The 24,607-nt window shown below is 36.3% G+C and overlaps 1 protein-coding gene across 1 annotated transcript in view; it reads right to left on the reverse strand.

The window, feature by feature from the left end:
- Positions 1-13,730, reverse strand: part of LOC107036309 — a 41,366-nt gene extending 27,636 nt beyond the window's left edge. Inside the window, exon 1 of the mRNA XM_015254190.1 lies at positions 13,449-13,730. Coding sequence (XP_015109676.1) covers positions 13,449-13,730 — 282 coding nt within the window. The remainder of the gene's footprint in view (positions 1-13,448) is intronic.
- Positions 13,731-24,607: the final 10,877 nt, after the last annotated feature.

The following is a 24,607-nucleotide window of genomic DNA, read 5'->3' on the forward strand; positions in this document are numbered from 1 at the left end:
GCCGCCTTCGGCGGCCTCGTCTCCGACTCACGTGCCTCGTGCGCCTGTACTCCACCAGCGTTGAATTCAGCACTTCTCCGCCTTAGCACGTAATATACTATTTTTTGCACTCGTTACGAAATATACTATTTCATCATTTTGACTTTCCACACGAAACCCCACAAATTCATCTGAGTGATCTTAATTGTTAGCTCAGAAGTATCACTCAGTCGATACATTTCGCTTGAAGCTGGCGAAAAAGTCGGTGAAATCTGCAGGACAAAGCCCGAGTAATGCTCAACGGGAAGGAGAGCAGAAGCCAGGCTGTCGAATGTATCCTGTTGTAACGCGTCGGACCGTGGTACTGTAGAACGAAAATACCGGTGGAACAGCCGCCCGATATACACCCGCCCCATATACCCGAAAGCCCCTTCCCACTCCTGCCCCTTTGCCAGACAGCCCGTTGGCAGTTATATCGAGTTACGCGCTACTACCTTGTGCCTTGCTTCATCCCCCATTCTACATCCTAACATTTCTCCCGTGCATTTCTACCCCCCACCCCCCCTCCTTTATCCCGCAAAGTCCTCTCTTATCAATTCCACTTTGAAATTCCTTTCCGTAATTATTTGAGAGAGAAGTGCGGGAGAAGCTCGAGTGTCGAAGGTTTTTGGGGGTATTTCACGCAGATTTCTTGGACATTTTTATCGAGTGACGGTTTCAATTACATTTGAGGGATTTTTGGCGTAATAATGCATAGGTTGATGATATAATTAATGGAAATTGTAGATTTCAGTTCAATTGCTCCATGAAAATTGATAGAAATCGAAAAAAATCAGGTAAATTTGTTTTTAAATTTTGAATTAATTGGGTAATACAGTGGATTTTGGAACTGAATATTCACGTATTGAATGAAAATTCTAGTAAAATAGGAAATGTTTGTCTTCACGGCTGCAAAAAATTTGAAATTTGTTGGATAGTTGACTAGTAATTTTTAAGAGATGACGTTGAATTCGATTTAGGGGAATAAAATCATGAAATATTAAATTTCAAATACAAGAAAAATTTTGAATCTAAAAAAATTATTAAATGTAATCAAATAGAAATCTTTCTTCGAATTTTTGTCATTCATCTCAACAATTTTGTTTTGTTGGAAATCCATAAACTCATATATTTCTTTGAATGAAAATATTTTAATCACACGAAAAAAAAATCCGTTCTTCGATTAGAATCGAAGAGACATTTTTTAGTTAAAAAAACGATTCATTTGTACAGTAAAAAATTCTGAGTGAATTTCGACTTTGAGTCCACACCAAAAGGAGTGGAAATGTACGAAGTATATTAATTCCGGAGTTGAGTAATGAATGGAGTGAAAATTGACACCGCCATGGTGTCAACATGAGCACGGTAATCGACACAGTTTAATGTGAGAAATAAAAATCCACTTCGTATCAAAATTTGACTGACTCTGAATTTAACTCTTAAAAAGAGGTGATTTTACCACCGAAATATTGACTCCTGACACTTGACTCATTTATAGACAATTTTTTTTTACCGTCTGATGTGACTAAAAACGCAAATAAAAATCAAGTTCAACTTTGCATAAAGCCTTTATTACGAGTTATTATAATAATACATTCATTTGACCCAAATAAACTTTATTCAATACAAATAATCAAAATAATTTATGGGTTAAAACGATGCGATCAAATTGTCCACCTTCTCCACGCCAAAACTATTTCCAAAGAGATTCTCCACACGGAGAGAAATATTCAATAAAAATGACCAGAAAAGAGACCTAAAAATGACGTTTCGAAACGTAATCTGGGAGCAAAGTAAAATTCAATAAAAAGTATTAATCGTCACGTAAATTCGACGATCTGTTCTTAAAAAATAAAAATTCTTAAACAAAATTAATAAAATGATTAAAAAATTAATAAAAATCCTTAAACAAAATTAAACAGTAAAAATTCTTAAATATCCACAAATTTTCATGTTCTGAGCCATAATAAATCTTGAAATTTCTTCTAGATTTTACAACTTCCAGAAAAATTACGTGACTTTTTCGGATTTTTTCGGTGACAGACCTGAGAATTTACAAAAATTGACTGAAAACGATTCTGGTAATTTTTACTGAATATTTCTCTCCGTGCAGAAAGATCTCGAACAAGTGCAACTATTCATAAAATGTATTCAATACAAATTAGGAATTTCTCTGGACGCAGATCTTATCCTAAAGAATTTGCGTAATCGCCAAGTGAGGGAACAATTGTTCACAGTCGAAAAAATTTACAGATTAAAGCGAAGCGAGCAAGTCGTCCACCGTCTCCACCCCAAACACCTTCCGTACCCGATACCCCAGAAAGATCTCAGCCGCGTGTAGCCCACCCACGCCACTTACTGTTCCCCAACGCCACCATAAACCGACGAAAATACGCTCATCCAGCTGATACTATCTCCGAGAATGTGCGTCTCAAAAGGTAACTGTCGCTCCCAACACGCTCATTCGACATTATATCCTCCCTCGGTATGATATTCACATTGGTTGTGTCCATTTTCTCCCCGAGAGCGGAAGCAAAATCCCCACAGCCTCGCGTTTCTCGCATTCTCCCCAGTTTTTATCATCTGACACTTGCCCGTTGTATCCAGCAATCCTCCATTGTCGAGTTTTCGTACACCACCTCGACTCCATTCACTAAGTAATCGTTTTCCAACTGGTGCATCAGTTTTTATGACAGCGCAGTTACTGCTCTACGTGCTACGAATGATTAATGACCATTGTCGGGTGTTTAATCTGGAGTTGACGCCGTAATGTTTCTTTTATGATTCATCATCGGGCACCGGTAATTCAGCAGTTTTTGGGAGAGCTATCGTTAGGGGAAATTGCTCACCCCCAATTAATAGGTTTTTTTTCATCCCCCGTTCTTTCGGTTCTTCTTCTTCTTCACTCTCTTCTTATTCCACTGGGTCATGCCTTGGGAGATTCGGAGCACGTGATTTAAAACGCTCTGAGGTTTCACGTGCGATCTAATGAGATGACGGTAGAAATCCCCAGCTGGAAATCTCTCTATCCGAGTTGCCCAGCAATCTCGGTGAAGTGAATTCGATTCCGAGTTCGAGTGCTGTACTAATGACCGTTGACTCTTGGTTTTCAGTCATGTCGGAAGATTCGGGCATCGGGGTGGGCTGAATGCCCTCGTTTCCAGGGAGTTATAAGGGAGGGACTTCTTGACTTGCAGGTTTAGATGCAGAATTGGATACCCGGAAGACGTGATGCATGGAGGAAGAAGTTGAGGGAAAATTATCCCGTAAATCAGGGGAATTTTTAGGGTCTGAAATGGAATTGTGGGGAGAAATGGGATTTGATGGAAATTAGCTGCACAGAGAGAAATTTTTGATAATAATTATCCTACCGTTCTATAAAAGTGTATCACGAGTCATCGTTTCCTCATTTCTATCGCGAAATTTAATAAAAATTAATATATAATGATCAAATTTTATTCAACGTTAGAGAACTTTTATCCTGACGCATAATAAATTTTACCCTTCCAGTCCAATAATTTTTATGTAGATAACAACGAAAATTCTAGAACAGTTGGTAAATTTTACCTTACCGGTACAGTAATTTTTACGCTACCGGCACCGTAATTTTTATTTTTATCAGGATAGAATTTCTCCAATGTAGAATAAAATTTGATCATCATGTATTAATTTTTACTAGATTTCGGGATAGAAATAATGAAACGACGACTCATGATACACTTTTATAGAACGGTAGGATAATTTTTATCAAAAATTTCTCTCCGTGTGGTGATAACACTTCTGTCCAGACTTTAACGGTAGTTCTATTTGCATTTTTGTAGTAATTATAATAATCAGGATTATTATGACAATTTGTCATGAGTTTTTTCATGGGGCCAATGGTTTTTTGACACAAATGAAGATTTTATTCATTAACTTTATTTATTTGTAATAGAGAATCTGTTTCAAGTGAAAGAATTTTTTAGTTGACTCTTAGCGGACTGGACAGTTTTCTTTTCAAGTGTGGGATGCGCTCAATCCAACGAGAATGTAATGACTTCTAATCAACGGAAAATTATGAAGCCGATATGGAATTGAAGCTGCAGTATTCCTTTTTCGTTGTTATTTGTTTGGTTGAGTTAAATTCCATAGTTTGAGAAATAATCAATTTCAAAGAGAGTCATTCATATTTTCATAGGTCGATGCATGCATTAATTATTCAAGGTCAGCCGGTAAGGAATCCACAAACGGAAAAAATTATTCTTGAATGGAAAACAAAATTCTTAATTTTAAATTGCAGAATTTTCAGTGGCTTTTTCATCGAATTGGATATTTTTATAAGGAAATTCCTTGCAATTTCAGTAGAACTGACACAGAATTAAAATTTTGAATAGTGTAGAGCACTTATCCGGAATGAATGAGTTACTTATATCGTATAATTAACAAATTCTCATTGAAATCTCTCCCTTATAAGTTTCAAATGAGAAAATTAATAATCTTAAACAAAAAAAAATAACTGGGATTGTACCTCATGAAACCCTCAACAATTCGAAATTTTCAAACAAATTGAAGACATCATTCCAATTATAAATCTCATATTCTCTATTAAAGAGTAAAACTTGAACACTAGGGAAAAAATAATTATGAAATTTCAAGTTTTAAGTAGAATTCCCAGAAATTCATGAGTTTTAGGAGAGAGTACGATGGAGATTTAACAGCTTGATCGAATGTCCAGTGAAACATGAAGATTCAGAAACAAAACGACAGGAATTTTCAATTTTTCCCTGAATTTTCCTGATTTCTCTGAATTTCCGCAGAATAATTGAACTGAAAAATCAAATATTTTATTGATTTCCAGATCACTTGAGCAGAAAATAAATAGAATATTTGAGATTTCCTGAAATTTCAGTGGAACTTGAACACGATAAAAATTTCCAGAATTTGGCACGGAAAATTGAAACAAAAATTTTTGACAATGTAATCGTTCAACCTTTTTACCTCTTCGCTACCGAATTCGTATTCACTTACAATAAATGTTCCATGTGATACGGAACACGCTCTTTTCGGGATTTAAATGCCACGCACCGATCTCGTATCGAGATGAAGTTCAGGTGAAATGAATGGGTCGAGGGGAGGGCTGGGGGAGTGAAGAAAAGGGCTTGGAGTGGAAATAGATGAGGGTTAGTTCGACAGGAAGTCACTTTGAATGGCTCAGTGAGCAGTTTACTCAAATGCCAGGTCAATTGCATTCCCCGGGGGAATTCAAACGTTTATTTCATCCAGTGGATGCCAATGAATGTGCACAACTCGTGGACAATAGTGCCTTTATGGCACGGAAAAAACTAGTCCAGGGGAGGTTGCAATTGTTGAGCCTCAATTGAGAACAGTACATTCCGATTTGGATCAAAGGTCATGAGGGGAAGTTGATTATTCCCGTGGCTTTTGATTATTACGATTGCCGGTGTAAAATTTTCGTTCGCCAGAGGAAAATTGATGGCGAGAAATATTATGATGACAAAGTAGAGCTAAATATTTTTTATTGTCAGACCTGCACCCAGAGCAATGCTTTATATGAATAATATAAATTCCGTTTGAATCAAATGAATGGACTATTCAAGTACCTTGTCACAAAGCTTCTATACAAAATTAAATTTTCACTCTGTATTATAATTTCTTTCATTGCAATTCAATTTGATTTCTATTTGCGGTTTCATTCACTGAAATAAATGCGTTTCGGGTATAAAAAAATATAAAAAATAAGGGGAAGTTGATTAAATATAAAACAAAATTCTTAATTTCAAATTGCAAAATTTTCATTGGCTTTTTCATCGAAATAGACATTTTTATAAAGGAATTCCTTGAAATTTCAGAAGAACTACCAGTTGATTAAAATTGAGAACAAAACGTTCTGATTTGGATCAAAGGTCATGAGAGGAAGTTGAGTATTATGATTGCCACTATAAAATTTTCGTTTGCCAGAGGAAAATTGATGGCGAGAAATGTGATGATGACAAAGTTCAGCTAAATATTTTCTATTGTCAGGCCTGCACCCAGAGGAATGGTTTATTTGAATAAAATAAATTCCATTTGAGTCAAATGAATGGACTTTTCAAATACCTTGTCACAAAGCTTCTGTACAAAATTAAATTTGTATTCTCTATTATCATTTCTTTCATTACAAGTAAATTTGATTTTTACTTGCGTTTTCATTCACTTTAAATAAATGGGTTTTGGGTATAAAATAATGTAAAAAATAGTCCAGGAGATGTCGCAATTGTTGAAGTTCAATTGAAAACTGTTTATTCTGAGTCGGTTCAACAAAATTACAAAATTCAATTAGCATTTTGTATTATGATTTCTTTCATTAAAATGAAATTTGATTTTTACTTGCGTTTTCATTCACTTTAAATAAATGGGTTTTGGGTATAAAAAATGTAAAAAATAGTCCAGGGCAGCTCGCATTTGTTGAGAAACAATTGAGAACAGTACATTCCGATCTGGATCAAAGGTCAGGAGGGAAGATCATTCCCATGGCTTTTGATTACAACGATTGCCGCTATAAAGTTTTTCTTTGCCCGAAAGATAAATTGATGACGAGAATTAATAGTTCAGTGTCAATCCGATGTGGGCCATCGGCGTGACAGCTCCGCGTGCAACATATCTATTCGGCAATTAGATCGAGTGTAATTGAACCGCCAATACCACGATCAAATAAACTACCAGTCGACGTTTCGGTAACTGGGGTAGATCAATGTTGAATGAGGAATCTGATATGAATTTTCGCTTGGAAGTTTTGGTACACTTTTTTTGAAATTTTAACAAGTCACTTCTCCGATGGAGTTTCAGGTCCCCTCTTCATTGAAAATTCATCGTTTTGTGACGAGTTTTCCAGTAAAGAGATTTGTACTCTGAAGTTTAATTGATAGTCAGATAATAATGGACTTTAATCGTAAAAATGAAATTAAGTTATGGGACAATAACACCCAACAATTGGTCTCTATGGATTTCGAGGAAAAATTCTAAATTATTTAATTTATTGCATTCCCATAAGTTATGGGGATTTTCCATCTCCATATGCTGTTGATGAAGGTAACAAGAACTGTTTAAATCAAATAAGAAAGTAATCGTCAATTAATTTTTAGAATCAAATGAGAAATGATTTCACGAAATTTCCAGTTGAATATCGCAAACTATAAAATTTTACAAAAAATTTAGCGTATTCGGAATTTATCGGAGTTTAGATTACTGCATTATTGATGAATGAAGGGCTTTACTCCGAGGAGGTGAATAATCTATTTTCGTTCGTAGCCTACTACACCTCGCGAAATCATTTATTTGAAGTGAATGAGCTGAATAGTAGAATAAAAAATTGAGTTCATGGACAGTTTAGGAGGAACAATAGGGAGAGCGATTTTAAATTAAACTGGGGGAAGGGATCATGCAATTTCACTAAAAAATCAACGGAATTCAAAATTGTTGAGCAGCAGGAATACGAGTATTCTCGAACTTACTTGAATCTTCAATCAGAACATGAATATTTAGTACGAAATCATGCCGAATTTTCTACGCATTGAAAAATCGAAAATAGTTTTGCAATAATTTTCTCTATTTTTATTAATTCTCATAGAATAATTCAACTGAAATTAACAGTGTTCATTCATTTTCTCAAAAATTGTGAATTTACAATGACGAAATTCTCTCGAATTTCACTGGAGCTGTCACTTGATGAAAATGAATAAGAAGTGTAATTGAAACTTCGACAAAAAAAGGATACTTCACGCTGAGCCGTCAGTGTGGACGCATCAAAACATTCAATCTATCTAAAATTTAAATTAATTGCTCGGTCTCGGTAAATACTCAAGTAAATCAACCTTAATTCAACTCAAATTTATATCAAACATTTATTCCGCGTCATTGTATGCCAAACTATCGTCGTCACTAGATCAATTTATCGTGATAAATCCCAGGAAATGCAAACTTAAAATAATAAGGATCCTAATTTTTTAAATTAAATAAAACCTCAATTGCATTTAAAACAACTAAAGAATAATAACAAAATCAAACAAATTCAAATAATAAATCTCATTGAAAATGATATAAATCTTGAATTAAACCGAGTTATTAATCACAAAACGAATGAGTCTTTCATATCCTTCCAAATTAAATGAATCAACAAATAAATAAACAAACAATGATCTCCCGTTAATCGTAAATTTTCCTGAGTGAACTCAATTGTTAGCTCGGGAGTATCGTCTGTTCGATACACCGACCTTTCCAATCGCTCACCAACCAGCAACAGATAGCATAACCCCCGCCCCGTTGCTTTCAAAAAGTTGGACGAGCGTAGGGGAGGATGTGCCTGTACCGCTCAGCGGGTAATACCACTCACCCGATTTTCTCCACAACCATCAATTTGAAAATTTCTTTCTGTTCCTAATCATGAAGAATTTGAGAATAGGATGTGATTGTCGGAAAAATTTCACTTTATTTATCTCTTTAAATATGAAAAAACACGTAACGAAGTTTTGAGGTCTTTACAGTGCAAAATTTGTGGACTTGTAATTAAGGTTTTTGATAGTTTCAAACGCTGAATTCTCACATTAAACTGTGGTTATTCAATTCGTGGTACTTTCACGCGTAATTTGAGACCAATTCGAGCTCAAAACTCCACTCATGTCAATAATTATCAACAATTTTGTTGACACCGAGCGAAGCCGGTAATACCGCTCATAGGATCGGCCACGTAGTTGCTCGACAGCACTAGAGTACAGGTTAGGTTGCGGCGCGAGCGATACACGCAAAACCCTATGAGCGGCATTGGAATCGTGCCGAGCGATTCTCTTTTATTTTCAATCAATTTTGTGGATTCTAAGGAGAATTTGGCGTCTACACTTCGAGAATAACGAGTTCAATAGTTAAAGAAGTCTCACAAATACGTTTTTTATACCCAAGTTGAAATATAAAATATAAAACTGGCATTTCCCCTTAGGTGGGCGGTACAGGCACACCCTACCCCACTCCTGAATTTCCCCAGGAATCGAGAAATACTCTCCATGAAATCACCGATGAAGTTCATACCGTTGGTTCAGCGGTGAGCCATCACTAGCTCTAAACCAGTAGCTTCCCCCGTTTTCAAATAGCCACAGGGCACATCAGCACATACCCTCTTCCAACTCCTGCCCCATACCAACTCCACTCTGACCATCAGTATACATACTCATGCTACATGACCACTAAAACCATTTGCCAACGGTAGACCCCATCCCCTCTCTTCAAAAACCTAAAGCGTAATAATTGCTCGGAGAGCCCGGAGATCCATCCGAGAAATTTAAGAAAATGAGGGAGACCAAATCCCTCTCACAATCCCCGAGTCTTGTCTCTCAATCCTCATCCTAACCATTTTAGTTCTACCTAGGCTTGAATTACCAAAGCCATTTTCCATTCCCTTCACCATACCACAACGGTCTTGTAACATACCACGTGGTTACAACGCTCGTGGTGGTACTAGGTTGATTTCAACCGACAAAGACCTGACGTTTAATCGAATCTCGATGGCTTCAAGCTTTCCACGTATATACCACTCCCGCCTCCCTCGCCCCTGGGATTGGCCTCTACAGCGTCATAGACCCGTTTTATTGTACATCCTCGGGGTTTTATTGTTGTTTTTTTCAGTAGGAACATTTGATGTAATTGATATCGGTGGACGCTGATGGAAACGAGTGGAACACTCCATCTGTGGACGATAATATTTATTTGTTTCTTTGTTTATCGCTTCGCCCATTTGTTTGTTTATTTGTATTTTATTTGAGTTTGTGGGAAATTCATTGCATTTTCATTTAAGATATGAATAGAGTGATGCCACTTTTTTTACAGTATAGAGGCGCACGGAAAATTTTGTTAAGAAGCAGTTAATTTTTTTCAAGCAACAGAAGAACAATTTCCCGCTGGGGACTTCGACAGCATCATAGACCCGTTTTATTATATATCATCAGTTTTTTATTGTAGTTTTTTTCAGTAGGAACATTTGATGTAATTGATATCGGTGGACGCTGATGGAAACGAGTGGAACACTCCATCTGTGGACGATAATATTTATTTGTTTCTTTGTTTATCGCTTCGCCCATTTGTTTGTTTATTTGTATTTTATTTGAGTTTGTGGGAAATTCATTGCATTTTCATTTAAGATATGAATAGAGTGATGTCACTTTTTTTACAGTATAGAGGCACACGGAAAATTTTGTTATGAATCCGTTAATTTTTTTAACAACATAAGAACAATTCCATGTACATATCACTCGATTCCCCGCCCTCCCCCTTGCCACACCATTGGTATTTTACCGCGTCATAAACCCGTTTTATTGTACATCCTTCGTTTTCTATTGCATTTTTTTCCATTAGGAACATTTGATGTAATTGATATCGGTGGACGCTGATGGAAATGAGTGGAAAACTCCATCAGTGGATGGAGTTATTCATTTATTTGTCAATATGGCAGAATATTTGAGGGAATATAAATGAAGTTTCTAGGATATGCATTGTATTTTTTTGCGATATGAATAGAACTATGTCACTTTTTTCATCAGAGTTATATTTGATTGTAAACGTCATACGTATCGTATGCATGCAGAAACAAGTCCGATAAAAATGACGGGATACAACGTGGTCCTGAGGGGAAATTGGTGTTTTGGAAATTTTTATTCGGAATTCAGAGCATTTCAAGGAAGACAATACGGAAAGAATGAAATGAACGGTTTATTCGATGCAAATTAACAATTGTAACATGATAAGGAATTGTTTCTCTTCATCGTCTAAGGAATTATTTCATTTCGAGCAAAACATTTTTTGGTATTAAGAGGATAAATAATATTTGGATTTGAGAAACTATTTATTTAATTTTATTATAAGAACACAAATAATTAAGTTTAAATAAATAAATATGAATAACAAATCTATTCATTTGAATGGAATCAAGTTCATTTCATTTGAATGAGCCATTCGTATTTGACGTAATGAGAATTCATGATTCATTTTATGTGAAAAACAAAAAAATTCTGGCACTGGAAAATTTCTGACAGAGTGCATCTGGTTTTTTATTCCGGGAAAATTGTATAATCCTCATTCACAAGAGACTCGATTAATTTAAATTATGCAAAACAGCATTATCAATCAATTACGAAGAGATAGGACAGTAATTTGATCGAGAAACGTATGAATAATTTCACCTTTCTGCATTTTTTACAGCTACAACTTCACAACGTGGGGATAGTGTATATATCCGTTCTATATCCTCATGAATATCCCATCTACTCATTTTCCCTGTTCAATTGCAAGTAATTGAACAAAACTTTTTGTTTCTCTCCACTGTACGTTGCATGCAACCTCAGGAATCCCTCGCGATCTCTTCAAATTTCATTTCCGTCCCCTCGAAATGAAGCAACAAATGTAATCAAAATTTATGGATAATTTTATGTGAAAAACGAAAACAAAATCTGGTGCTGGAAATAGAAAATTTCTGAGAGAGCGCATTTCGTTGTTTATCGTGGGAAATATTCCCGGGAAAATTTCATAATCCTGATTCACAAAAGCACTTGATTAATTAAAATGATGCTAAACAGAATAATCAATCAATAATTAAGTGATAAAGCAGTAGTTTTGGCCGAAAAACGAATGAATAATTTAATATTTCTGCATTTTTTACTGCCTCGTGAATATCTTCCCATCTACTCATTTTCCCTATTCAATTGCAAGTAATTGAGCAAAATTTTTTGTGTCTCTCCACTGTACACTGCATGCAATCTCAGGAATTCCTCTCACGATCCCTTAAAATTCCGTTCCCGTCCCCTCGAAATGAAACAAACATGCTACTTTTTTCACTCTTCATTTTTCAGGCGACCCTCCCAGCATTATCATATTACACATCTGTGGCATAAAGGAAAACGTTCAGTAATTTCAAGAGGCAAAAATAAAAACAGATAAGTGAATGAAGCTATGGCCTCTACGTGCTGCGAATCAATTAAAAACAGCAACAGCATTATTAAAAAAAACTTGAACAATTAATGCCCACTTATTCTTATAGAAAAAATTCCAAGAGAATATTCATATGGAAAAATAAAAATCGATTGAGTTTTTCCTATTAAATATTTCGTAGAATCAGCGGAGAAAACAAACAGAATTTTAACGAGAATTTCCTAAAATTTGAACCCTAGAGGGAAACTCCGCCGCGCGTCGTTTTTCTTTAATTACAATTGATTGGTTGACTGGAAAAATTGAAAAAAAATTGACTCTGTCAATTGAAGTGTCTAAAAAATTATAGTAGTTTTTAGAACAACATATTTCCCAAAATTCCTAAACAAAACAGATTATTTCGCACAGATGAATTATTTTTTCTCATGTTAACCGAAATTGCCCATGGCGCGACGTTGCCGGCAACTCGCTAAATGCGTCCGGGCAGTGCAGAGTGAATTCGGCAACGCTGGAGCCTAAATAACACGGCGAGGAATCCCCGCGGTGACCAAGTCGCAGGGTCGCAGAATCCCAATACAATTTCTAGAGAATTCCAATAGAGTTTTCGAGCGAATTCGCTAAGTTTTTTTATTAAACTTTTTCACACGTAAATTGCTCGTGGATATTCTTCTCATCGTAAATTAACAATACTGTCGATGAGAATAATAACGTGTTACGAATTACCAATACAGCAGCGAAGTGGTCAAACGGTTTAAGTCGATTTCGGTTATTGGCCAGTTTTCAATGAATATTTCGAAATCTAAGGAAGATAGCAAAATTTTTCTCATAATCTTTTTAGCAGCACTCGATTCACTCTACAAAAAAGGTTATTATGAAAATTTCGCTATCTCCCTTGAATTCGGAAATATTTTTGGAAAATTCGACTACACGGAGAGAAATATTCAAGAAAAATTACGGAACATTTCACGTAATCCGCAAGCGAGAATCGTTTTCAGTGAATTTCTATAGGAATATAAGAGAATAAATCTGAAACGTTCAGTAAATTTTCGGGTCTGTCACCGAAAAAATACGAAAAAGTCACGTAATTTTTCTGGAAGTTGTAAAATCTAACAGAAACTTCAAGACTTATTATGCCTCAGAACATGAAAATTCTTGGATGTTTAAGAATTTTTACGAAAAGTTCCGGAAAAATTACGGAACGTGTTGTTAAAATCTCCCCCTCACGGTGACTCATGGCTAGCCGTGAGGCGTCGGACGGATGAGTAATTTTTACGGAACAGATCGTAGAATTTACGTGACGATTGATACTTTTTATTGAATTTTACTTCGCTCCCAGATTACGTTTCGAATCGTAATTTTTACGTCTTTTTTCTGGTAATTTTTATTGAATATTTCTCTCCGTGTAAAGACTAAATTGAGTTAAACCATTTGACCACTTCGCTGCTGAATAATTTCTACCAATCCAGTAATGACCATGAAATACTCACGATATCTTCGATCCTCGTGCATCCATTTTTCGCCATACACACAAGAGCAACAACAACTCCACCCCCAAACATGAGTACCATGAATATGGCCAATCTCCAGCCATGATCCCTCTGTGGTATGAGTCTCTTGGCCGACGGTAATCCGGCGACCTCAGCGCTTGAGACACCGAGCCGCGTCGCTTTACACAGCGTCGCTCTCAGCCGTCTCGTTGCCTTTTCACACGCCATTTTAGTCGAGTTACTTCTCGCCATCGACTTCGCTCTAACATGAACGTGATCCATTTTCATAAAATTCCCAGTAGTTTTTTTTCAACACTTGTTATTCCACTCCCAGTCCTACGAGCCACTCACCATAGTTTCCGTAAAAACAGCATTTGCAATTTTTCCGGAATCAATCTGCATTCCCAATCTCAAAGAAAACTGTCCCCTCCCTCTCTGAAATAACAGGCTCCCAGAGTCTCGTCTATTGATACAACAAAAACCCTCTCTCGACTGAATATTCTATTTGAAATATTTCGTACACGCTGGATCAAGCATCACAAGTATAATCCGATAGAGACAGCATGTCAAGCAATGCACAAAGAGCTTCACCTCTCTATCAAGATTTTTATGATTTGAATTCAACCCGATGGCTCTCTCGAACTCGGGAGAACTCTTTTTACATTTTTCCTGGCATTTTTCAGAGGATTCCCTCGGGGCGCTCTGCAGCAAGTGGACGCTCCGCCCGGCTCCTGTGCCCTCGTTATACCTTCACGTCCCCTCGGCTCAAGAACCCCACGATTTCAGCTGGAGGCTTTGAAAACGACTCCTTCATGTCTTCAAGATCATGATTACCTTTTTTTTCTCCTCTGAAACTATCTTCTCGTTTCAGCTGACATCTCGCGGGGGCCGAGGCTCTCCTTTTTATTGGGTATTGGCAGCACGCGCCAACGCACTGGGAGGTATATCACCAGCCGAGGATCGGGATAGCTTTCTCAGTTTTATTTACGAGCTCTCGAGCGTTGCCAGTGAATCGCGTCGGTGTCCAGTAATTTTTTTTTTTTGCGCTCCGAGGCCCGGTGGCGCAGGTCGCGTGTGTAGCTCGATGAAAAAAATGGGAATGGGGTGGCTTCAGTTAATCGTACACTCGACTCGCACGATCGCCGTTCACCCGCACTTTACCCGCACATGCCTGACAGTTCACGATTTTGTTTTTTTCGGTCCACGGTCATTCGCCAGAGTCTGTGGAGGGACTTTTATTTTATTGTATTTTTGTCTTTTTATTCTCTCACAGCGCCAACTGTCGGTTGCCAAGCTGTGCTTGGGTTTAAAGATATATATGGGGGAAAATCCGTGAGGGGTTTTATGAGGTGGACACACCCACCGTTGCTCGATTCTTGGTGGTCGATCGGTGTCCCATTGAGGCACTCTGTTAAATCTGGACCATCGAGTTTTCAAGTTTTAGGGGCGGGGGGCTGGGGGATGCTGGGGGATTAATCGAGGGGACGAGTGTATGAAATAATAGACGGTGGGAGGCGAACTGGGATGTAATGCATTGCTTTTTGCACGGTGAAGTTTATAATCTGGAACAGAAAATGGTGAACGATGGATTAATTCCGGGGCCTTTATTTTATGAGAGGTTGTAAAAGGGTACCTGGTGGGATTATGATGAATACATGTGGGGGAATTGTTCGGGAATTTATGAGGGGAGGTTTGAGGGATGGGTTCGGTTGGATTTTTAATTTTGGGGGTGAGTTGGGAGTTTTGGGAAATTGAGATTTTGGGGGGGGGGGGAGTTTTTGGGGCACTGCATGCGGAGAGAAATTCGGGAGGGAAATTCTAGTGCTGACACGGGAAAGGGGACGCGAAGTGGTACAGTTTCACGGAAATCCCAGGAAATTTCATCAGAAATGCAGAGAAATTTGAGCCTAACGGCACTAGAATTTTTAGTAACGAATTTCTCTCGCGTAGTTCGACTGAGATTTCAATGAATTTCGTCAGTGAATATTCGAAATTTTATGGAAAAATCGAGCGGAATTGTAAATTTCAGTTCAATTATTCTATGAAAATTAATGGAAATAATGAAAATACGAGTGAGAATATTCTAGAATTTTTAATTTACTGAATATTCATGTTTTGATTGATCACTCAAGTGACTTGGGTAATTCTCATATTTCTGCTCCTCAAAAATTTGATATTTCTTTGCATTTTTAGTGGAATTTGAAATTTTACGATTTTGTCCCCCTGAATCGAATTGAATGTCGCTCACCAAAAAAAAATAGTCAATTAAAAAAATATCGAGTTGAATCAGATAAATGGGTTCATCGAAACATATTTGAGTAATGGATTTATTTAACTTTTGAATGGTGGAAATTGTTATTCAACTTGGGGTTAAATTAAAAATTCTAGGATTGAGTTTTTTGCGGTAGTCTGTCGTTCCACTGAAATTTCAAGAAATTTCGTCGTTGAATATTCGAAATTTCATGTCAAAATCAATGGCGACTGTCAATTTTAGGTCAATTATTCCATAAAAATTAAACGGAATCATAAAAATTCAAGTAAACTGTTCTTAAATTTTTAATGAATTCAAAATTCAGAGTAATTGATACAGAATATCCATTTGTCGCTCACAAATCGCTTACATATTTGCTTCTAATAGAGAATTTGTCTAAAATTAATGAATTTATTATTCATTTCCATCAAAACATTTTCATTGCAATGAATATCCGAATTATTATCATTCGTATATACAATCATTTTCGCACCAAATATTGTTGCAATGGAAAAAAAATCAACGAAGAGATTTATTCGATTTAATGGCGTCATTTCTCTGGCTATAGCACTCTTCATGCAAAAAGAACTCCTTTGTAACTTAAAGTATGCCACTGACAATTGCAATATTTTAGCAACTACTCTCGGAAATGACGTCATCGTTTCATCTGAAACACTGAAAGTAGTTATCAAATTGAGAAACAGCGGTCGTAACCGCAAGGCAAAATTCCCCCAGAACTTTCTGATCAATTAATGTAATTAAGCCATCACGAGTAAATATAGTGCACCAGGAAATGAGTTCGGTTTGCGTAAAAAACCACATGAAAATGAAACAATGGCCGGGATCCTTCATTAACTCTGAACAGTTCGCTTCATCCATCGCGCTTTAACTTCAGAGTGGAAAATAAACACTCCATTACTTTTCCGTATCAAATATCCCGAATGGTTTAATTCAATTTTTTTTAATTCACGCACTGGAGGGGGGAACTTGCATGGAGCTCAGTTTTCTCTATTTCCTTATTTACCATTATTCATAACCCATAAATAGCTAAGCGAAAAGAATTACGGAGAAATATTTCCTAGATTAGTTGGAATAATTAATTGAAAAAGTGTTTTGGCCAAATTGACGGAATTTCGGGAAGAAAAAATTGAAAATAAAATGGATTCAGGACGAAAACCAACTTGCATGACAGTTCAACACACTTGTTTTGATTATAAGAGTTACTGCAAAAAAAGATGAGAAAACTAAAACGTGACATAATTTAGAAAATCCCAGTTTGTCAATTTTTTTTTTACATTTGGTATTATGAGCACCTAGGGATTGAAAAATAAAATTACCCGGAATCTTCTTATAGATGGTAGAAAATAGAAAATTTAGAGCCGTCATAAATGAAAATCGGCTGAATAGAGCCCGAGTGATTGAGAAAAAACGAATAAATAAAGAAAAAAAACAAAGAAAAAGATTTTATACTCGAGTGAGGGATGGGTGTTTCAATTCGAGAATGATTATTTCGTATCAGTCCGGGTTGTACCAAGCGCTCTCAAGTGTAATATAAGGGTCAGACACTAAGTGTGAGAATATAAGGGTCCAAAAGTGGAGGTTAAAAAATGAGGGTCAGAATGTTAGGATTAAAAAAAGAGGGTCAGAATATGAAAGTAAATAAAAAAGTGGGTGTCAGGCACTGAGAGTCATATAAGGGCTAAAAGCGGTGATCAAACATAATATAAGACTTATATTTAGACCCTCATTGCCTGACACCCACTTTTTTTACTTTTATATTCTGACCCTAATGTTTTGGCCCTAATATTCCGGCCCTCATTTTTTAACCTCCACTTTTTGACCCTTATATTCTGACACTTAGTGCCTGACCCTTATATTACACTTAAGAGGGCTTGCTACAACCCGGCCTGATACAAAAGAATCATCTTCGAATTGAAATACCCATCCCCCAATTGAGTGTAAAATATACTTAAAATATACTTACGATACAACAATCTAAACGAAAAGGGACTTTTCCACGCAAGTTCTCGATAGAATGTGCGTTCCGATGATTCATACTCCGACTAATTGCTCAACGCAAGGAACGACCGAATCCTCAGAATTTCTCTCCAAGACAAAAAGCAGAGGTGGGATGCGATCGAGCCCTGAAAGTCCTTGAGTTTTATCTTTCACTGTAACGCATCACGTGTTATCTTCTATTATGAACGTCCCCACGGACCTTCGCCGGGGACTATCGGCTCTGTGGCCCCTCTCACACTCCACTTCCCTTTGTACTACATCTCCCTAATGCAATCCCATATGGCTCGCCATTACGTCCAGTCATACATCATACAAAAAATTAACAACGTGCACCATCAATTCATTAAAGGTGTCCAGAAATTTTCACGGTGAATTTTTTTTCCCCCATTAATCTTCCTAGTTACACGTAAAAAAGTGTTGCCAGTCAAATTACAGGGGAGGAATAATGGTGAAGGCTGAGCGAGTTTCTGGGAGCGAGCGTCTGGGAAAGGCAAAGTCACGAGGTGCAGTGACAAAAAGAAATTTTTTCATCTCAAGTATGAAATATTTACAGTTTTTTTCTCTCCTTTGAGGACGATTTTTCCGGTTGGGGAAGTAAAGAGATGGGATAGAAGTATTTGCATCTGTATCTCCGGGAAGTATGTGGAATGTGCATTCATTCTGGAGAGACTTGTCTCGGGAATCAGACAAAATATGAATAAATCCGCTTTCTCTCGTTCTTGAATTGATGATATTTCCGGTTCTAAAATTAATCTACTCGTGTTATATGTAAATTTTGAAAAATTTCTTAAATTTATAATTCAATCTCAATGTAATCCATAGCTGCATTAGAAAAAGTTTTTTAATTTAAAAAAAGTTTTGAATAAATCAAAATAGTTACTTTAAAAATAAAGTTGAAAATTTTCATCTGAATTTTCCGTGTTCAATCCCGGAAAATTTCATCATGTTTAATTTCCACTGAAATTTCAAGAAGTCTTGTTGCCGAACAATAAAATATTCGATTGATTTTCTGTGCGACTGATCAGAAAATCGATAAAAGACTTGATTTTTCAGTTCAATTATTCCGTGATAATTCTGAAAAATCAGGAAAATTCAGAAAAAAATTGAAAATTCATGTCTTTTTACTGAAATTTCCGCGTCACTCCTCTTGAAAAGTCATGAATTTCCTTGAATTTGATATAAAACTTGAAATTCCATAGCCATTTCTCCCCTAAATCGGATTCAACGTCACTCTCATGAGAATAACTACCATATTTTCCATGAACTTTCAACAAATTTCAGAAAGTGTATGTTGTTAAAATCTAACAACTACCTGTCGAAAAAATTATTTAACAAGATTCAATTTTTTATTTTTTATTTCAATTAATCTTTTTATAAATTTATATTGAACTGATGTACAATCAATGCTGAATTTAATCCCTTTCAAATGTTCTCAGTTTACGAATTCAAATGTTCCTTATTTAATAACTCGCCTGTTCTTATTTTCCGGACATATTTCTCACTTGAGATTGAGTAACCTTTCAATGAAATTGAGTAATAAGTTTCCTATTCTGAGAATAATGCACGCTAAAATTATGAGTTTCTCAGAATCGGTAATTCTATTCCAAGAACTATAGAATAATCAAATAACTAAAGCTAAAGCTAAAATAACTAAAGCTAATCTATATATATATATCTATCTATACCCAGTGATATACGTTCAATACGGCAGAAATTATGGATTGAGTGGATTGTTTTTAGAGCAGGAAATTGCATCAATTCGAGAACGAAAATGTTGTTAATGTGGGAATCCTGATATCACACGCAGAAGAATGGTTTATTTAAATTAAATAAACTATACTTGACTGAAATAAATCGTTTATTTGATTCTAATAGAGGATTTATTCGATTTAAATGAAGTTTATTTAATTCAAATGAATTAATAAATTATTAAATTGAATTATTATTATATTAATTGAATCACATTATTATATGATTCAATTAATATTGAATCAATCTTCAATGAATTGAGCTTTCATATGTTCTCAGTTTAGCAAAGCGAATGTTCATAATTTTTATCCAAATTTTCCCTCCCTGCATAGCTCAGAGACAATAAGCACGAGAGTCTTAAAAATCAAGTCAATCAAGATTGAACTTTTAATTCCTTTCTAACGACAATGTTCACACGTCGTTGTAGGGGAGGATGGGGCAAAACGGTCCCCCTTCAATCGTCAATATTTTCCGATTCAATAATCCGATTGGGATGAGTTAGAGCTCGTTTTGAAGAATGAAAAATTATCTTCAAAATGAAGTTGAAACTGGGAATTTTCACAATGTCATTCACAAGTTATTGACAATTGAAGGGGGGCCGTTTTGCCCCACCCTCCCCTATTTTGAAGCAGAAATAGTTGTTCCCAAATGAACTCGAGTGCCGTTAATTTGAGAATAATCCCCTCCACTCCTGGAGTCATCATATGAATAACCTGGTAACATACGAAGATATGATTCCATCTTCATTATTCACAGTGTCCCAAAGTTTCCGCTCAAAGTAGGAAACTTGCAAGTGGAAGTTGAGTTCATGCTGTACAGAATCTCGTGTAACTCACCATGGATACTTGTATATTTCAAGAGACGTATATACACCGTAGAAAGCAGTGCATGCCTTATCGGATTGGACGCGGTGGTGTCTCCAAAAGTTTGTTTCCGCACGTAATGCCACGGAAAAGGTGGGCATAACCCCCCGGTGGTATACTGTAGGACATATCCCACCAAAGATAGAGGGAAACCATTCTGCGACCTTTCACACTCACCTAACCCATGAATAAATATAACCCAGTGAATGGGTACAAGGGGGTTTCAGACTGAAAAGCAGACCGTTGAAAGTCGTTGGACCAGTGATTTACGACAACTGATATGCTGATTTATTGACACCAGACGCGTCAATGTACACTGTAGTTACCCTCATTCCTGCAAATAATGGAAAAATGGGGAAAAAGCGCAATCCAGCGGAGGAATCACTTCGAGTTTATGATTTTGGAAAGTGAATGTTGAATGTTGCATTGTACAATGTTAAAAAAATTTGGCTGAATTTTCCGGAAAAAAATGTGATTCTGATTTAAGGAGAAAAAGTTAATGGAATTTCAAGTTTCTCTGAAAATGCAAGTAAAGTCCCATTTTTTTGGCAGTAGGAAGACGAAAATTACACAATTTACATGAATTTTCAAGTGAAAATGGATATTGACTGCAAGATTCCCTTGAATTTTCAGGGAATTCCTTTAAAATTCTTGGAGTTCCACGAATTTTTGGAGGAATGCCCTGAGAATTCAGAGGAATCTGGAATTTAAGGAGAGATTTCACCGAATTTTTCTGATTTTTTATGAATTTTCCCGGAATAATTGAACTAAAATTAAAAGGTGATATAGGGTATTACGAAGGTGATATAGGGCTATATGAAGATCATATAGGGGGAAACATAGGTTATGTAGGGCATATGAAAGTCATCTACGGTCATACGTAAGTCATATAGGATTATATAAAGGTCATGGAGGGCATAGGAAGATCATATAGAGCCACCAGAAGATCATATAACGCCATATAAAGGTTATATAGAGCATGTGAAGGTCATATAGAGCCGTATAAAGGTCATGTGGGCATGTGAAGACGCCATTGGTCAACAGGAAGATCATATAGGGCATATGAAGGTCACATACGACCGCATTGAAGATCATATAAGAATTATATAGAGTATATGAAGGTCATATAGGACATGTGAAGGTCACATACGACCACATGAAGATCATATAAAGTCATATAAGAATTATATAGAGCATATGAAGGTCATATAGGACATGTGAAGGTCACATACGACGACATGAAGATCATATAAGGTCATATAAGAATTATATAGAGTATATGAAGGTCATATAGGACATGTGAAGGTCACATACGACCACATGAAGATCATATAAAGTCATATAAGAATTATATAGAGCATATGAAGGTCATATAGGACATGTGAAGGTCACATACGACGACATGAAGATCATATAAGGTCATATAAGAATTATATAGAGTATATGAAGGTCATATAGGACATGTGAAGGTCACATACGACCACATGAAGATCATATAAAGTCATATAAGAATTATATAGAGCATATGAAGGTCATATAGGACATGTGAAGGTCACATACGACGACATGAAGATCATATAAGGTCATATAAGAATTATATAGAGTATATGAAGGTCATATAGGACATGTGAAGGTCACATACGACCACATGAAGATCATATAAAGTCATATAAGAATTATATAGAGCATATGAAGGTCATATAGGACATGTGAAGGTCACATACGACGACATGAAGATCATATAAGGTCATATAAGAATTATATAGAGTATATGAAGGTCATATAGGACATGTGAAGGTCACATACGACCACATGAAGATCATATAAAGTCATATAAGAATTATATAGAGCATATGAAGGTCATATAGGACATGTGAAGGTCACATACGACGACATGAAGATCATATAAGGTCATATAAGAATTATATAGAGTATATGAAGGTCATATAGGGCCATGTAAAGGTCATATAGAGCCGGATAAAAATCATGTAAAGCATATGAAGGTCACATAGAGTCACATGAAGGTCATAACGGCATGAGAAGGCACCATAAGTCCACAGGAAGATCATATACACTGATAGAAAAAATCTCTGACACGTAGAGTACAAGTTCTTGGCTCAAGAAACTACATCATTCGCGCCGTTTTAACTGAATGAATTCTTCATGACTTTGGTTCAAAGAAATAGGGGAACTTGGCATTAAGTATTAAATATTGGACGGAAAGAGCAGGAAGTTTCGAGTGCATCATAATGCTTTCCATATTAGATCAGACCCGCTGGCAAGAATCTCTTGGCGGAAAGTAATCTTGCTTACATTTAATATCAATCTGATGAAGTTTCTATTCTCTTGTGTGAAGAATTCGTACTTTTCGCTATAGATAATTCTGTTTTTCATGATTTTCGACAGAGGTGATAGGGTTTCCAATCAAGTAAATCGGTCCTGAGGGCACACATCTTCCTCTCAGAATATACTTCAATTAGGTAAAACTAAGAATCTCTTGTATCAAGAGATTCATGGTCAAAACCCCATTCTCTTGTCTCAAGAAACCACTTCTGTCGTGTCAGAGATTTCTTCTATCAGTGTAACGCCACATGAAGGTCACAGAAAGCTATATGGAGCTCATACAGACTGTAACCCTTCACACAAAAGTCAAATACGGTGAAATTGTATTTTGTCCGTTACATCTGATGGCCCTCAAATGAAAATCAATCGTTAAAACAGCATTTCCTGCAGCCCTGGCAGCAAAACCCATCCCCCAGCGTTTACCACACTTTATCCTTTCAAACAGCAGTAAGCAATGGTGAAAATAATAAAACCCCCCGTTGCACCCAGTGGAAACCAACTTGGGTCAGAAACTTCTGCAACAATGAGGCAACATTATCCTCAACTTTATTGAATTGAACAGACTCTATACTGTTAACCGTGTTGTATCTTATCTCAAATTCCAAATCTCAACTTCACAGCTTATACGTGACTTACCCACCGTCGCGAGACGAAAGTTTGTCCTCCAGATATACGATATCTCTTTGTAGATATAAAAATCCTCCAGCATCTACCGAATGTGAAAGGTTATCATCGAGTGCTGATCCTATCGCTCATTGTCCATTGGATTTCGAGAGAACTCTAGAAGCTCGAGTACTTTTTCTTCAACGATCTCACGATAAAAAAATAGGGAGAAATTCGGAGGTAAAATCTCTTTATAATCACGATAATCAGAAGACCCATTTTGCCCCCGAAAGAGAAAATGATTCAATCAAACGAAAAGTCGAATTGAGTTTATGAATTCATGTTTTAGATCCGAATAAAGATAATTGGATAACAATGAATTGATTTTTTAACAATAATTCCATTGTTGATTAATAAAGTATTGTTTTAGATTAAGGAAACGTCTGTTTATAATTGAAAAATGATTCATTCGAGGTGAATAAAAATAGAGATAAAAACATTTGTGTTTGAATGAGAGTTTTATTGCAGGCACTTTGAATAAACCGATTTATTTGATTCGAACAGAGTTTTATTCATTCGAATACATCATTTCTGTGGGTGTAATGGCTCGCAATTTTGGACCTTCAAAGTTTAAATAATAACATGAGGGCGGAATTTCCGGTAACCCAGAGTCAAAAGCGGTTGAATTGAAGCTCTAATGTACAAATTCGCGTGTTCAAAAGGTTTTTGAAGGAAGAAAAAAGTCACTGTTGTAATAGTGCATTAGAGCGCAAGGGCGCAAATTTCGTTTTCGATGAATGTGAAGTTTATAGGCCGGGCCGAAGGTGGAGTCTGTACTCACATTCGTTGAGAACGAGGTTTATGCCCGAATGGTCTATAATATTTTACATCCGCGCAGCAGTCGAGGGCATGGAGTGATGTAAAAGAATGGAAATTCATGGATACATTGTTGGAAATTGTTGGCAGAATGGTGAGGTACATTTTTTGGACATTTTTGTCACACTTTAGTGTTGAAAGACGATTGTTCGTGAATCAATTACTTGAATTTTCAATTGAAACATGAACATTTAGCAATAAACTACGCAGAATTTTCTAATTATTCCTAACTACAAATATATTCACTGTTGAATATATTCCTGTTCACTGCTGAATTTTCCTGTTGCTATTCATATTCATGGAATAATTCAAGTGAAAGACGACACTGAATTTAATTTAGTGGGAAAAAATCAATTGAATTTTAAATTTCACAGAAAACTCAATGGAATTTCACATCCTTGAGTGGCAGACAGACGAAGATTCCGCAATCAATGATTTGAATTCTTAATTATGAC

The sequence above is a fragment of the Diachasma alloeum genome, unplaced genomic scaffold (genome assembly GCF_001412515.2).
Source record: "Diachasma alloeum isolate Michigan unplaced genomic scaffold, Dall2.0 Dall_scaffold_00208, whole genome shotgun sequence".
Lineage (NCBI taxonomy): Eukaryota > Metazoa > Arthropoda > Insecta > Hymenoptera > Braconidae > Diachasma > Diachasma alloeum.